A 14,520-nucleotide genomic window follows, 5' to 3' on the forward strand; every position below is an offset into this window, starting at 1 on the left:
TGAGGAATAGTCCTGCACCACGTTCCAGAGGTGCTGGTCCTCTAGGAAAGGCGTAGTGGTGGCAGAAATTTGCTTTCTTCCTAAAGAAGCCTGTAAATGCCACTTCTGTGACACTCTGAGCATTTGCCACCCTAGCAAACAATGTGACTGCTGTTCCAAATGACATCTGGGGTCTGCCTATTTTCATATTTGTCCTGGAAAAGGGCTGTTATCAGAGGGCACAAGAATTCTTAAATTGCACGACTGCTGAACAAGCTTCCACAGGGAAAAGGTTCTCCCTATCATCAGTTAAAAGTGGTCTCCTGACATAGAACACAGCTTGTTATGTGTGTATTTATCTATAATTTATATATCCCTCTATGTATTTGTCTATATGCTGAACATCTGTGAGAGCTATGAGAACACCCACATTTTTACAGCCATTGGACTCTCTAAGAAACGAGCATTTCTTTCGTGCCATATATGTGCAAACCAAATAGAAAGTACCTATAAATGAGCACTGTGGATGTTCTCATCAATACCTATGTGTAACCCTTTTTCCTGAACTGGAGAAGCTCATGGTCTCAAATAATGTCTCGTGACAAAGAATCCCACGGGCTGATTATGTGCTGTGTACAGATGTATTTCCTTTTTATTGGTTTTGAATGTGATGCCTTTAATTTTATTGAATGTCCCTCGTTATGTAATAGAAGGAAAAGGTAAATAGAAACTCCCCATATGTTTTCCCTTGGAGTGCATAGTTTTGTAATATCTTCTAGCTAAGTTAAACATAATTAAAAAAAAAGAAAAGTTATCTGTCTTGCACTCATTACAGTCACTTCCTTTGCCTGGCTCTGAACCCTACTTACAGTTTTATAGACATGTTTTGAGCTATTCTATTCTTCATAGTACAGAGCAGACCATCTGAGCTGTTCTCTTTCAAATTAATTAATCCAAAAGATGGCAGCGTGCTAATGATTCCTTTCCATTTCAATCTGCAAAGATTCGGAAATGCCTGATGTTGTCACAGTTTGACAGTCCCGGTATCAATAAGTTGCCCCAGTTACTGTTTTTAAAAAAGAAGTTAGAAAAAAAAAAATCTGCATGTATCCCTAACAACTGCAGGGGAGAAATTCCTCGTAGTTATCATAAACCCTGATAAACAGCTTGTCAAAAGCAGATTTTATCTACTGTGGTTTGAGAGATGCCTGTTTAGTAGAGGTGAGCAGGGAAAGACTGACGTCTTAGAGGGAAGGATAATGCTTGAGCTCAAAATGACAGACGAGGATTTAGCATATTAAAAAATTACCTTCAGAATTGATTCACAGTTCATTCCCTTTCTTATTTCCAAGCTTCAGTACGGAAGAAGAAGGGTAAGGGGAAGCATTTTGTCTCTTGTTTAACCTGTTTCTCACCTTTCCATAGTGAAGGATAATAACAATGTTAATGTTGGCATATGGTCCAGTTTATTTTATGGTGTCAAATGTACATTAATTATTGTATATGTTTTTTTTAGTTATTTAGTTAATAAATTGCAAACACACTAAGAAACTCAAACAGAAGAGCACATTCGAAAATATCCCCCGCATTTCTTCCTTTTGTCTCCTTTCCTTCACCTTGCCTTTTTTTTCCTTCTCTGTACCCAACTCTCCTCCAACCCCTTCCATCTCATCTCCTCACAGTTCCTGTGCTGACTGGCAGCCACAGAGAGTTAGTGGCCAGTGACACCCCAGTGCAGTCCCACGTTAGTGGTCCCGCTTGTCTCCCGGACGGCCACACGTTCTCCCGTGCCCACACTGTGTCTGCCTCAGGAATCAGGGGCCTTGCACACCACACCTGAGTTTCTCGCCCCCAGAAATGCTGCTCTGTCCCGTAGAACATCTTCCACGCTGTCCTGTATGCATGGAGTGCCCTCCCTGGACTGATTCATGAGGCCACCCACCACCTTCTCCTTGAAATCTCTCCCAAAGACCCACCTTCTCTAGATCCCCACTGAGCAATCTTCCCAGCACTGACGGCGAGGCAGGGGGGCAGGTAGAAATAGCAGTGCTATTGTAATAGTTTTCCTAAATGTGTTTTTGCGTACAGAGAGTTTGTTTGTGTTGAGCTGTACTTTTTCCTGTACATCATTTTGCTTCCCTAGATTGTGAGCCCTCCCGAGCAGGGGCTGCTCATTTCCGAGTTCTCATGGAGTCTGGCCCAAGGAAGAGTCTCCCGCTTCCCTAAGCCCCTGGGTGGTAGCTGGGTGAAAAAGGCAGTGTCCTGCTCTTGGATGAGGTTCAGTGTCATGGAAAGGAAATCTAGGCTGTAGGCAGTGTCTTCTCTCAGCAGGGAAGCTTTTCCTCTTTGACATTTAATAGGATGGAGTTGGGTTATTTTCCACTCTTTATTTTCCTGCTCTTTCCTGACCTCCTTTCAGGTGGTTACCAGAGGTTCCAGCTAGGGATATTTGCCATTCTCCATTCAGAGAATATGACAGAATAAACCACATTGCTACTGAAAAATACGTTTTGGCAGCATATAAAAAAAAAAATCTTTGTGTTGTTGTGCAGAGTCTTCTGTCAACCAAAAATTCAGTTTTCTGGGTCAGAGATGAGGGAGGTATTAAGATAAAAATAATGGCTTCTGTGGTTCTGTCTGACTGGTCTCGTTGATTACCTCTGGAGATGGGTTCTGGTTCGTTGGGAGAGCAGGGGAAAGGAAGGCAGGACAGGACATAGGCTGTATTTTTGGTATTCAGGATAGAAGGCAGGGTATTTCTGTCTAAACAGGTGATAAAATCCGTAGGTTTGGATCAGTATGGCATGGGCAGTTCTGTCCTTTTACTGCAGTTACAAAGCATGATTCACTAAAGTTTAACTTCATCTCTGCCACTGACTTTCTGCTTGCAGTAGTTGCCTACTCGGGGGTAGCTTCCAACCTTGAAATGCTTACAAGGGATCGTGTTTCCAAACTTCTTTCTGGATTTTGTGGGATACCTGGGATAGGGGAGAGGTGTTCTTTGTCTTGTGCCTTGCAGTTTACCGAGAACCATTGTACGAGTAAGTTATGGCAACATGTAAACCAAGAGTTGTAGCAGCAACTTGTTGGAGGCAGCACTTAAAATGTGATTCCATTAATACTGAAAAATAACCAGGATATTCTTGTAGCAAATTGAAATGAAGATTTGAAATATACTCTGAAAAGGAAAGATTAAGGGAAAAATTTGAGGTCTTAATTTTCATCATCATGATGGGAAAGTAGGTATCATCAGGGCTTCAAAATTAATATTTTTAAAACTTAAAATTTAATTCTGTTCATAATAAGTTTATGCAGCTGGTGGAGAGCTTGTTTCTAAATGACTTTTCCTTCAGTTTTTGTTTTGACTTACGAATAACCCAGTGTGGAGGGAGAATTTTAAAATTATATAATCCTTAAGGAACACATCCATAAGCTAAGATCTGTAAATGTCTAGATACATGATTTAAAAATTTCCTGCTCCTCAGCTTTCTTTGCTGCCCAAAAACGGGTTTGATTTAGTGAGTAATCTGGGATTTTCAGTGAAAGCTGAAGTGGACAGTGCTAAATTTTAAAATACCTAATATAAAATCCTCTAAGAGAAGGGACAAAATGAGGAGTAGAGCAGGTTAAATTTCCACAGCGAAAGGGGAATGACAATAATAATCCTTCTGCATTAATAAATAATCTGCTGGCAGTGTCACATGGGCGTCAGTTGTGAGCCGGGGTGGTGCTTCGTTTGTTCTTAGATTTGATATGGTAATCAATACAAAATATTGATATATACCATATACTGATAAAGTGTGTGTGTTGGTCCTGGTCTTTGGGGTTTGGTGTGGGGCTGCAGTACCAACTGCAAATAAAGGATTTTCTCCTTTGAAGGGTTTAGATTCTATCACCACCTCACAGATACAGAATAACTGTGATACCATCAGCACAGAATAAATATTGTTACCTGGCATCAAGTCTGACCGGCATTTGAATAGAAAAATATCAGTTGATGGCATTCAAAAGAAATATTATTAGCTCTGTCTGCAATAAGCATTCTCACTTCATCCCATTCCTTTGTTCATTGTTTCAAAGGTGGCACCTTCCAATGGCATCTGAAACAATGAAATTGCAGAGCAAATACATATAAATGAATGCCAAGCAGTGGATTAGCTCGCAGTGTTCTGTTGTGTTTGAAGAGACCACTCTCAAAGCCATCTGGGTTCAAAACTCACTTTTTTTATTTCGCTGTGGTGGAGTTGATGATGGAGGTTTGTCTGCAGGGAACAATGGGAATACCACCAAAGCAACTTTTACAGCACTCACCACGGCAGCTCCTGAGATAGCTCCCAGCACCTGCAGTGCTTCTCTGTAGGAAGAAGGTTTTCAGATCTTCACCAGACACTGTTTCAGAAGATGAGAGCAAAAGGCATCAAGTCTTCATGAAGAATTCTTGAAGGTTATCCCTTGTAAGTAATTGATTCGCATTGCTTATTTGAAATTCTAATGAGGTGCCAGCGTAGTAATGAGGAAGAGGTTGTCATCGGGTTGTCATTTATCTCAAGCAGAAAACAGTGACTCTGGGTGGAATTTGTCAAGTCTCTGTGAGGAAATGCCAGCCCCATTTGTGGCTCTTGCAGAGAGGTTGCAGATTTTATGACTCGTAGTGTAACCTGGGAGAGTCCACAGCAGTGTAAGTGTAGGGTTAGGACCATGGCTACAATACGATACTTGTAAAACATTTTGTGAGAGAGAAGTATTGAAAACTGGCATGTTTCAGAAAGAGAACAATGCTAAACCTGTGTTTTTCCACGAAAAATAACTTGGCCGTGTGCTCATTAGCAACTCGTGCCACAGAATCCAAATTTAACAGGTAACTCCTGATACTAAAGACTTCTTCAGACCAGGATTTACCTTTCCGGAGATGCTTTAACATTTTGGAAACACTGGGAATCCTGAGTAGAGGCTGCTCGAGTCTGTGTGGGCGTTTCCATCTACACTGTTATTATTCTGAATTTATCAGCTTATCCTTGAGGATGTAGCGCCCTGTCATGATACTTGTTTTTCTTTACTACAGGACTGTAATTGGAAAGGTTTTCAAAACCTTTCTGCATCAGCCAAACAAGACAGTGGTATAAAAGAAGTTGGAAAAGGAATTGTAAGTGTTAAGAAAATGTGGGGTTTGTAGCATTTGCAAAGAGACATCTTAAATACGTTGGTTTATGTGAGTGTGACTATGCTCAGATATTATTGATTTAATATCTAAGCACGTATTCAAAATCATGAGGGCTTGAGAAACAGTTAAAATTGCATGTGTTTCCCAACATGGCACAGTTAAGGCAGAGGAAAACCTCTTTCAGCACTTTTAATGTGTTCTCTCTCTTTTTCAGGAGCCAGGGAGATGAAGGACTTATCTCCCTCATCTCAAAACTCCCTTTGCTGCTATTTTTTTTTTTTTCTTCAAATGTTCACATACCCATGTTAATTAATTTCTAATCTAATTAAAAATAAATGGTTTTAGATAATTCTTCATAGTTTGTTTGGTTTTTCCCCTCGGTGTGGAAGCGTGAGAGTTAAGCTTAAGACCAGAGAAGGCTGCAGCAAGTGTCTTAGATCCTCCACTTTCTTTTTGGTTTCTTTGATTTGATTACCTTTCTTTTGTGACTAGGCCAAATTTTCAAATGCTGTCTCTTAAACAGAACATCAAATTGCCGCTTAAATTCCACCTGGCTTGCAGGGTAGGAGTGGGTATTGACTATATTCTCTGCTTTGTTTTTGTTCTTGAACAGAAACCACTGTTAGACAATGACCATTCCTCTTTCAAGGTAGGCTGAATTGCAAGGCTTCAGCATTGCAGGTGTATTCTAAATGCCTGTATCATTATTTCCTTAATAATGAACATGCTGTTAAAGAGCTGGTACTTGAAAATTGTATCTCTAGAAAAGAATTTGAACATATCCGTTTTTTGCCTTCCTTAAAAATTACTTTTGTTGGTGTGGTTATAATGTGTAAATGTGACTTGTGTGTAATGATGTGAAGCTATTTTCAGCCCTAGAAACACAAATAAGGCTTTCCTTCAAGAGAGATTTGAGAGCTCTTTATTGTGAATACCTACAAGGCATTTTCATAAATCATGTAACGGTATTTATAGATGCTCTATGTTAAATGATTAGTTACTAAAGTTTTTATGTTTTATTGATTTATTTTTTTATTATTATTTTATTTTATTTTAGAGTACTTTGTAGAATTTACAGTATTCCAGAGAGCAGACAAGTATTTTTAGCTAATTTTCATAGAAGTAAAGTGTTTCAAGTGCCTCTTGTGTTTGACTGCATTGCAAAGCGCTTTTATTATTTCCTCATTATGCTGACTGCTAAAATAATATTCTCTGCCTGTTGTTTGCAGTATGGTAAATGTGTGGTTTGGGCATTGTGATTCAAGCACAATCCTGCAAATTGCTAATTTGGGGTGGGGCTGGAAGAAGGTAATTCCAGATTAAAAGGTAATGGTGGCAGGTTGATGAGGATTAGCCTAATTGTCCACATGAAAACTCAGGTCACTCCATTTCTCTATATTTTTAACTATACATTTACAGGACATAACTGTAGGCTGAGCTTGTTGTTTCTTTCCTCTAATTTTGATCACAAGCAACAAATTTGGATTTAGAACTTAACCTTTAATGTTCTTATTCTGAATCCATACTGTAGCTAAGGCTACTCTTTAAAAGCTCAGTGCTATGTTGAAGGCTTTGTTATACTTTACCTACTTTTGGTCTTTGATGAATTTTTACACATCTGATCCTGTTTGAAGAGCTCAAAAGAAAGCCATTTGTTCTCGGAGGGCACAGATCCATTTTTAACCAAACAGGAGTAACCTGTTTTTCGCCCGGGGACACTGTCAGGTGAAATTGCTTCTGTGCCAAGCAATGCTATCAAATGAGCTCCTATGGTCTGACCAAGCTCTCTTTTGAAATCACTTGCCCGTGAGCGTTGGGAAGATGGTCTAGAATTTTTGTTCATTTGTTTCTTTGAAAGCCTTGCCCAGATCCTCAGAACCGCTGTTTGCCCAAATTGTCCTTCAGTAGCTCTCGCACCCACAGACATTTTTATCCAGTGACTTCCCAGCTGTTCTTTTACAAATTAAGCAGGGCAAGGCCTTTGGCATATATATGGGAAGTGACAAAAACCTAAAAGGAATGCAATGCAAATAATTGCACTTACTTGATTTAGATGCTGCTTTTTAAAATTTTTTTTCCTCAGACATGGAAGCTTAATTATATTCATAATCACTTCTGGTCTTCGTGCTGAAAACAACCTACTTGTAGTTAAAAATAAAAGAAATTGGGAAAAAAATTGAATCCATAAGGTAAAAAAAAAACACCACAACCATATTTTTCTGTAGTTTAAAAGAACCTCAGTGCATTTCGAATAGCCGCATGTGAAGACCAACCCCTTTAGTTTTGGTGCTGCTCCTGTAACCTGTTTTTGCAGATTATTGACAAGGAAGCAAATTTTATCAGCTAACAAAGGAAATTAAACTAAACCTGCAAACTCGTATTTAGGGAAGGCGATGGAACAAAACCCTTGCAATGTGCAGTGCCTGGCACTGAGGGCTGCGTGCCCAAACCTGTTGCCACCAAGGAAGAATGAATGTCCTGTGTTCCCACCACTTTTCCAAAGGAAAAATGCATGTGCCCAGTATTTGCCTGCAGATGCTGGACCAGGTGGGTGATCCTACAGCACTGAGGTGCCGTTGGCATTGTCTGAAGTGTTGCATAATGCACCTGGTACAGTTTCTGTCTGTATCTATCTTAGGTATTTACAAGGCACCTATCACCTTGGTACCTAAGCAGTTTGAGAAATGCACCCACCCCAGGAGGGATGATGAGATACAGACAGAGGCCCAGGTCCAGAGCAGCAGAGGCAGGGCCCGGGAAGCTCCCCCGCTGTGTTCCCGCTGTTGTTGAGCTCCTGGCCCGCTTGTCGTGGCCAAGGGACATCTCCACACACCTGTCTGTCAGCAGGAAGAGACGGTGCCCCAGCCCTCCCTCCCGTGCAGCTCCGCTGGTGGGCAGTCTGAAAAGGAAAGATAATGGAAAAGGCAACGATCCGGTAGCAGAGGTGAAACAGGAATGGTGGGATTTCAAAAGGAGGGCTTCTTAAAGAGCAGCACATCTCAGGGGAGGGATCAGCTGCCAGTCCAAGTGGCAGGTAAGGCACAACACAGGCATAAATCTCAAATGTTCTTCAGTGACCGAAAGTTAAAGAAATACTTCTGATGTCTCTAAAGTTTGTGTATATCCAAAGCCCTGCTCTGTTCTTGGCCTCTGTCTCAGTCCTCTACCCTTGCAGCTGAATCGAGCATTCGGTAGTTCTCTGTGTATCTCAACCCAGTAATTGCTACAATCCTAAAAATGCCTAATGACCAACACAAAGGACTGTCAGTGGTAATCAACCTTGTTGTGGTGCAAGGAGACCGCACGGAATAGCAGTGCTCCAAAATAATGGACATATTCATGAACCTAAAGGCTGGAATAAACTTGGCTTTGATCAGCATGCTCAGGGCAGGATGGGGCAAACCACAGCTCTCCCCTGCAGGCACACCTGGAGCAGCTCTCCTGTGGCCTCCAGGAGCACCTGCTGATCCACCAGGACAGGTCAGGCTCCGTGTCAGCCCAGGGAGACACCCAGATATTCAGCAGGAACAGAGAATCTGTCCGGCAGATTCTGCTCCTCTGCAGAAACAGAGAACCTGTCCAACAGGGGAGAAAGGGAGATAGCCAGTACTTCGATGGAGACTCACCAGTCCCTATTGCATGGACCCCCTCAACACCAGATCAGTTTTATTCCTTAAACGCAACAGAGTCACTGAGGCAAAAAACAAAAAACAGCCTTCAGAAACCCGTGAATCCCAGGAGGCTTTTGGAAATAGCTGCGTAGTACCCACAGTGAACAGACACTAAAGATGAAGTGCAGTGGGTCACTGACTTCCAGATGTTTCTGCTCCCTTTAGCCCGTTTGCATGCTCCTTCCTGACTCCCTTCCTTGGCCGTTTAGGCATGGAGATGGAAGCCCTGCCCCAGCAGAGCAAGGGACATGAGGTTAGGAATGTGAACCTTGGAGGCTGCAGGTTTGATGGCTGCCATCACTTGGTATAAAGACCTGTAAAAGACAGAAGTGACCTATTTTGCATGTGAGTTGTAACTATCACTGTGAGCAAAATGCTGCATGTAGGAATGGTGTGTCAGGTGGAAATTGCTAGAAAGATCAGGGAATATGACCTCTTCCCTCTGCTTCACACCCGAGGAAGCCAGCTGTGCTTCTTTGTACCCACTCTATTTAAAGCTTGAAAAGAAAGAGATTTCTGGGTGTTTTTTTAAAGCAAGTGAACAACGAAGTGAGGTTCAGCCATGTTGGTGCATGGTTTGATCCATGGCCGATTTTGACTTCACAGTTGCAGCGGCCTCTTTTTTTGGAGGTGACCCCTTTTCCATGGGGTGAAAGGCAGTTAGTTGAGGTCACTCCTTCAGCTGTCCAAACATGAGGACAGATTCTGGCTGAAGCCAGTTTTGCAGTGCCCCTGCTGTGCCTGGCACACCTCTCCCACAGCCCCAGCCTAGGCACCGGTGCAACCAACCCGACCAAGATCCGCCCAGAATTTAGGGCGACTTTTGGTCAACAAGGCATGGATTTCTTGGGCAGAGACTCATATGTTCATCCAGGTGGTGTCAGCCAGTGGCCTCCAGGCAATTTTTCCATGGTTTCTCCTCAGTGAAGGAAAGTTTGTGGAAGGCCACGCCTGTAACACACCCTCGGTTCCCCATGCCCCATGGCAATGCTTCCCAAAGCTTCCAGAAACCGGAGCTGCTGAGAGATGTTGAACACCTTGTTACAAATAATAACGATGGTTATTCCTCCTTCTGATTGCCAGCCAAGTTTACCAACCTAACCTAAAGCCTGTGCACGTATTCATTATTCAGAAGTATTCGCCAAGAGTTTCCGCAATTAACCTTCTGCCCGGGGGTTTTCACAGACTCTTTGCTTTTTGTCATTTGTGTCATTGGTCACTGATTGCCAGATGCTGTTCTTTCAGCTCTGAAAGGCTGAAAAGACTGATTGGGAGAATGGCAAGTGGTAACATTTCATAGGACATAAGGAATTTTGCAAAAATTTATTAAATAAATTACTGCGCTTTTGCAGAGAAATTTTTCTTCACGAGCCTCTGGCAAATATGTAAACATGCACAAATAACAAAGGTGTTCTGGTCCCCCTGAATCTGAACAAACTAGACACAGTGATACCATTTACAGAAGTATTCATAAATCAGTGTGGAGTTTGGAGGTTTTTGATTTCATTTTGCTTGGTTTTGACTTCCAGTATAGTTTGATTCTACTACTTACCAATTGTTAGGTGGGCTCTGGTTAGAACACTTGCCAGCTACATGGGGTTTTCGAAGACGGGGAATTTTCTGTTGACATGTCAAAAGAAATGCCAAGACACTCAGTATGACCAGTGGCTCTACCAGAATGAGTATTTATGATCCCTTACCTCACCCCAATTCCATAGACATTAACTGAACTGTGTGTTTGCTTTGTGTGGTAAAAGTAGGTCCCCTGTTTTTTTGTTCTTTTTTTTTTTTTTTTTATGTGTACTCAAGTAGGAAAATGCTGAGAAATAATTTCATGGTCCTACACTGTAGTTGTTAAGAGAGCTTTGCTAATGAAGGAATGCAGCTGTGGCTGTATTAGAAAAAGCAGGAGAAGAATTGCAAAGGAAGAAGCAGTTCTTAGTTAGGTTGATATATAGCCCCTTTCAAATCTCCATGGAGTGGAAGAGTCAATGATGATTGCATGACAGTTTGTCCCTAAAATTCATTTTCATAAGGAGCTCATGCCTTTTTACAAATACAATTTCATCCTCACTTTCCATAAAACATGCAACTGGACAGTCCAGCCAGACACAGAGAGAATATGAATACTTTGAATGTGAATACTTTGAAGTAGTGAATATGCTAAATGCACGAATAATATCCATTATTTTAGCACTTAAAAGTCATTGTTCAACGAAGTCACACAGAATCCCTTTTAGAGCGCCATAATATTGCAGGCACATAGGTGTAGAAATAATGAGTACAACACTGTGGTAGACAGGGATTGAGATACAGGAGGAGGGATCCTTGGGTTTGTCAGAAAAAGCTTTTCATTTCATTATATTTCACATAGAATAATTTTTTTTAAAAAAAATCAAATGAAACCCTGCCCTGATTCATAAACAGAACCAAAAGTATTGTTTAGTATGACCTCAGCTACACCTTGCAGATATAAGCTTACAGCTTCCACTGAGGTCTGAAGAGCAGTATTTCAAAAAAGCAGGAATTAATCCTTGAAAGAAAAACCCAGAAAGCTTTTTTCAGGGCTGGGATGCCGGAGAGTAGGCACGGCACTGATCTGGCACTCAGCCCACTGCAGTGTGAGTAGCAGCAGCAGCCCCGTGGGTCACAACCCTGCCCACAGCAGCGCTTCTCTCAGCCATCCCTTGCCTGAGCGTGGGGAATGCAGGGCTTTGGGCTGCCTACTTCAGCCACTGCCCCGTGGTGATTTCTCTGACCAGATTGGCCCCCCTCAAAAAAAAAAAACAAAACAAAAAAATTAAAACAAAAAGAAGTGGACTCATTTTTTTTATCTGAAGTAACAGGAAGTGTACAGAGTCCCAGCCACAGCCTCACGTAATGCAGGGCGGTGCAGGATGGAGCTGGGCAGATCCCACTCCATTGTTAGCCGGTGATTCCTGTGGGTGCAAAAGCCCGAGCCTTTCCTGCTCTTTGGGAGGGCATTTTTCTCTGGAATTGCCACGGAGAAGTGCAATTCTTGTACCCAGATTTCCACCACGCACTCTCAGGCAAGCGAAGAGGTAGCCAGGGGAGGGCAAAACTCAGTTTGTTTCCGAGAGACAAAGAGATCCCGGTGAGCAATGCCCTCAGATAGCATTTCCTACTGTTTGGAGAAGAGAGCAAGGACAATCCGGCAAATGTTGGGGAGGGCATTGCTCACGGGATAATCCCACGGACGGCCACCGTCGCGCTGCAGCACTGATTTGGGAGAGAGATTTTGGGTGGGGGTGACGTGAGACGTCGGACAAAAGTGAAGATAGCCAGCAGTGCTTCAGAGCAACAAAGGGCTGCCCTCAGCCAGTGGTGGAGCACATCTGGCACCCCAGGAAGCTCAATTGGACCCTTGGCCCTGAGCTCGTCCCAGGGATTTCTGACTGACACCACTGCAGTGCATAGGTGAGCTTCTCGCTAGGTTCACTGACATTTCCTGTCACAGTCACGCTGAGGGGAATTTGGTAGCTCTTGCCTTGGGATGCAGCATGGCTGTGTGTGTTCTGGGTACAGGATAGTGTGCATTGAGACCAAAAGTGCTTAATGACGCCAATTGCCACGTGCCCAATGCAGTCACTAAACTTTAGTCGGCCCTTCCGTTTGCCCAAACACATACACTCCTGGCTTCCCAACTGGCTTCTTTCTATGTGTTGTCCAATGCATGTAGATACCTCCATCTGCCTGGCCTCAGATACAGTGGTTGTTGCTCCTCTATTTGATTGCCAGATGTCACTGGGGAGCAAGATGGGGAGGTTCCTGGATCCTCGGGGCAAGCCAGCCATCACCGAGGGAGCTCGCTGTCCACGCCGGCCGAAGAACAGGAATCCTCGGTGCCTGCCTCTGATGAAGACTCGCCAGCCAGGACCACAGAGAGCTGGCAGTGGCCACTGTCCTCGTCTGAAACGCACAGCAACGTTGGGGAGGATTTTGAGGGATTTCAAACGCCGGCGCGGACTCCGGAGTGCACCATGGACATACAGTCTCCCGGGGATCAGTCACTCAGTAGGACTCCTCAGTTTGAAAGTGACTCTCCTGAGGAGGAGGGAAATGATGAGATGAATGAAGAGCGCTGCGGTGTTGAGCCTGTCCCTAGGGATCGGGGTTGGAGAGGGCAGCCCCAGCTAACAGAGGGAGAGAAGCTGTTGATGGAAACCAACAGTAGGATTGTGCAGCTACTGGAAAATATCAAGAGGGAGCATGCACAGTCCATGGGTCTCATGTCCCAGTCCATGGGCCGTATGGAGCTGCAGCTGGGCATTGTGGCTACCTCCACAAGAGCCATCCATAACTACCTGTCAGAGATTTTAGCTTTCCTCAAGCAGCCGAGGACGCAGGTCCTCGAAACGCGCATCTCCCAAAGAGCCACCCCCCATGTCGAGTTGACGTGTGCCTCGACATGGACTGGTGAGGACGCAGTGGCATCCTCCACTGTGTGCTTACCAGGGGCCGAAGGGACGAGCGACTCTCGCGACCCGCCGCAGGCCACCCTGCCTTGTCGCAGTGGCCGGCTGCAGAGAGCCATAACCGAGAGGGCCTCGCTGCCCATGCCTCCACGCCAGGCAAAAGGGGGAGGGAAGAAAAAATAACCGCTCCATAGGATTTTTAGAGGTTTTTTTTAATGTGCCTGTCCTTTTAATTCTTAGCCATAAGGCCATCGGTGGCAGAGTTCAACCATTTCCTACATTGGCTAACATTGTATTCTGGCTGACTAGATTAGTCTAAACATTTTGTAGTTTATATTTGCACTGTTAAACGATGTGTGCTGCTGGTATTTGAAGAACATTTGCCTCTGTTCTTTCACTTTAACTTCATACGAGCATTTTTTTACTCTGTGCCAGGCATTCATTGCTTTTCTTACAAATACAAGTCATTTCTTGAGGCAGCTGTTTTTTGAGTTTTCTTTCTCCATTATCCCACCCCCTCTGAGCAAGCACTCGGGACTCGGTGGTAAGTATAGAGGTCTTGGCAATACTCGCCTCCCAAACTGTGTTCGATCAGTCTTTGCCTGGTGTTTCTGGCATGCCAGCCTGAGGTGTTGGGGTTATAGCCTGTACTGGATCATGACCATTCTTATCCTCTGTGGGTCTCACCAGCTCACTTCCTAAGACCCTCGGTGGAGCTAATCCACGTGTCTTGGCTATGTCGTACAATAAGTAATGTTGCCAGGATCATACCTCATATTTCTCTTTTTGGGGGCTGTGTAGTGATGTGCCACCAGATCTATCTGGGCACCTGACTCTCGTTTTCAAAGTTCATTTGATGATGGATCTGGTGGCTTGATGGGCAGCATTATACTTTTTCCTCTGAGAGAGTCTGGGGATTCGGAACAGGAGTCACTAAGCAATGTGTTCTACGGGGATAAGAGCCATCTCCTGCAACAAATCTATTAGGAGGAGACTGTCCCCTGTAATTATCACAGATACTAATTATTTAAGAAAAAGAAAAATAATTTTTTTTTAAAAAAAGCAACTTGCCTAGCAGCCAGACCTCTTGAGAATGTAAAAGTCATGACATGCTGTTGGGTACTGTGCTACTCTGTCTGTGATTAAGAGCTTTTCATCAGAGACAAGACCTACATCTTGATAAAACGCAACTACTTTCTGTGCCTTTAGGCCATCCAATTTCCTGAGGGCTGGCACCCTGAGCAGGGCACGGGTCCCATTGGTAACCCAACAG

At 43.5% G+C, this 14,520-nt stretch overlaps 2 protein-coding genes and 1 long non-coding RNA gene across 3 annotated transcripts in view; all 3 read left to right on the top strand.

Annotated features, from left to right (window-relative positions):
* Positions 1-14,520, top strand: part of SHANK2 (SH3 and multiple ankyrin repeat domains 2) — a 243,135-nt gene that overhangs the window by 209,835 nt on the left and 18,780 nt on the right. The gene's annotated exons all lie outside the window — the stretch shown is intronic.
* On the top strand, positions 2,998-5,861 carry LOC136362152 (uncharacterized). The gene is made up of 3 exons (XR_010743742.1): positions 2,998-4,433; positions 5,042-5,122; positions 5,355-5,861. It is a non-coding gene; the product is annotated as an uncharacterized lncRNA (long non-coding RNA).
* LOC136362151 (uncharacterized) lies at positions 7,961-13,722 on the top strand. Its single transcript, XM_066320449.1, has 2 exons — positions 7,961-8,174; positions 12,571-13,722. Exons 1-2 carry the CDS (start codon positions 8,096-8,098, stop codon positions 13,428-13,430), a joined length of 939 nt encoding a protein of 312 aa, XP_066176546.1. The 5' UTR covers positions 7,961-8,095; the 3' UTR covers positions 13,431-13,722.

Source organism: Sylvia atricapilla, chromosome 6 (genome assembly GCF_009819655.1).
Source record: "Sylvia atricapilla isolate bSylAtr1 chromosome 6, bSylAtr1.pri, whole genome shotgun sequence".
Classification (NCBI taxonomy): Eukaryota; Metazoa; Chordata; class Aves; order Passeriformes; family Sylviidae; genus Sylvia; species Sylvia atricapilla.

Coding starts and splice junctions, on each gene's coding strand:
- LOC136362151 (XM_066320449.1), top strand. CDS start 8,096: ATGGTGGGATTTCAAAAGGAGGGCTTCTTAAAGAGCAGCACATCTCAG. Junction 8,175..12,570: donor GCTGCCAGTCCAAGTGGCAG/GTAAGGCACAAC, acceptor TTTGATTGCCAG/ATGTCACTGGGGAGCAAGAT.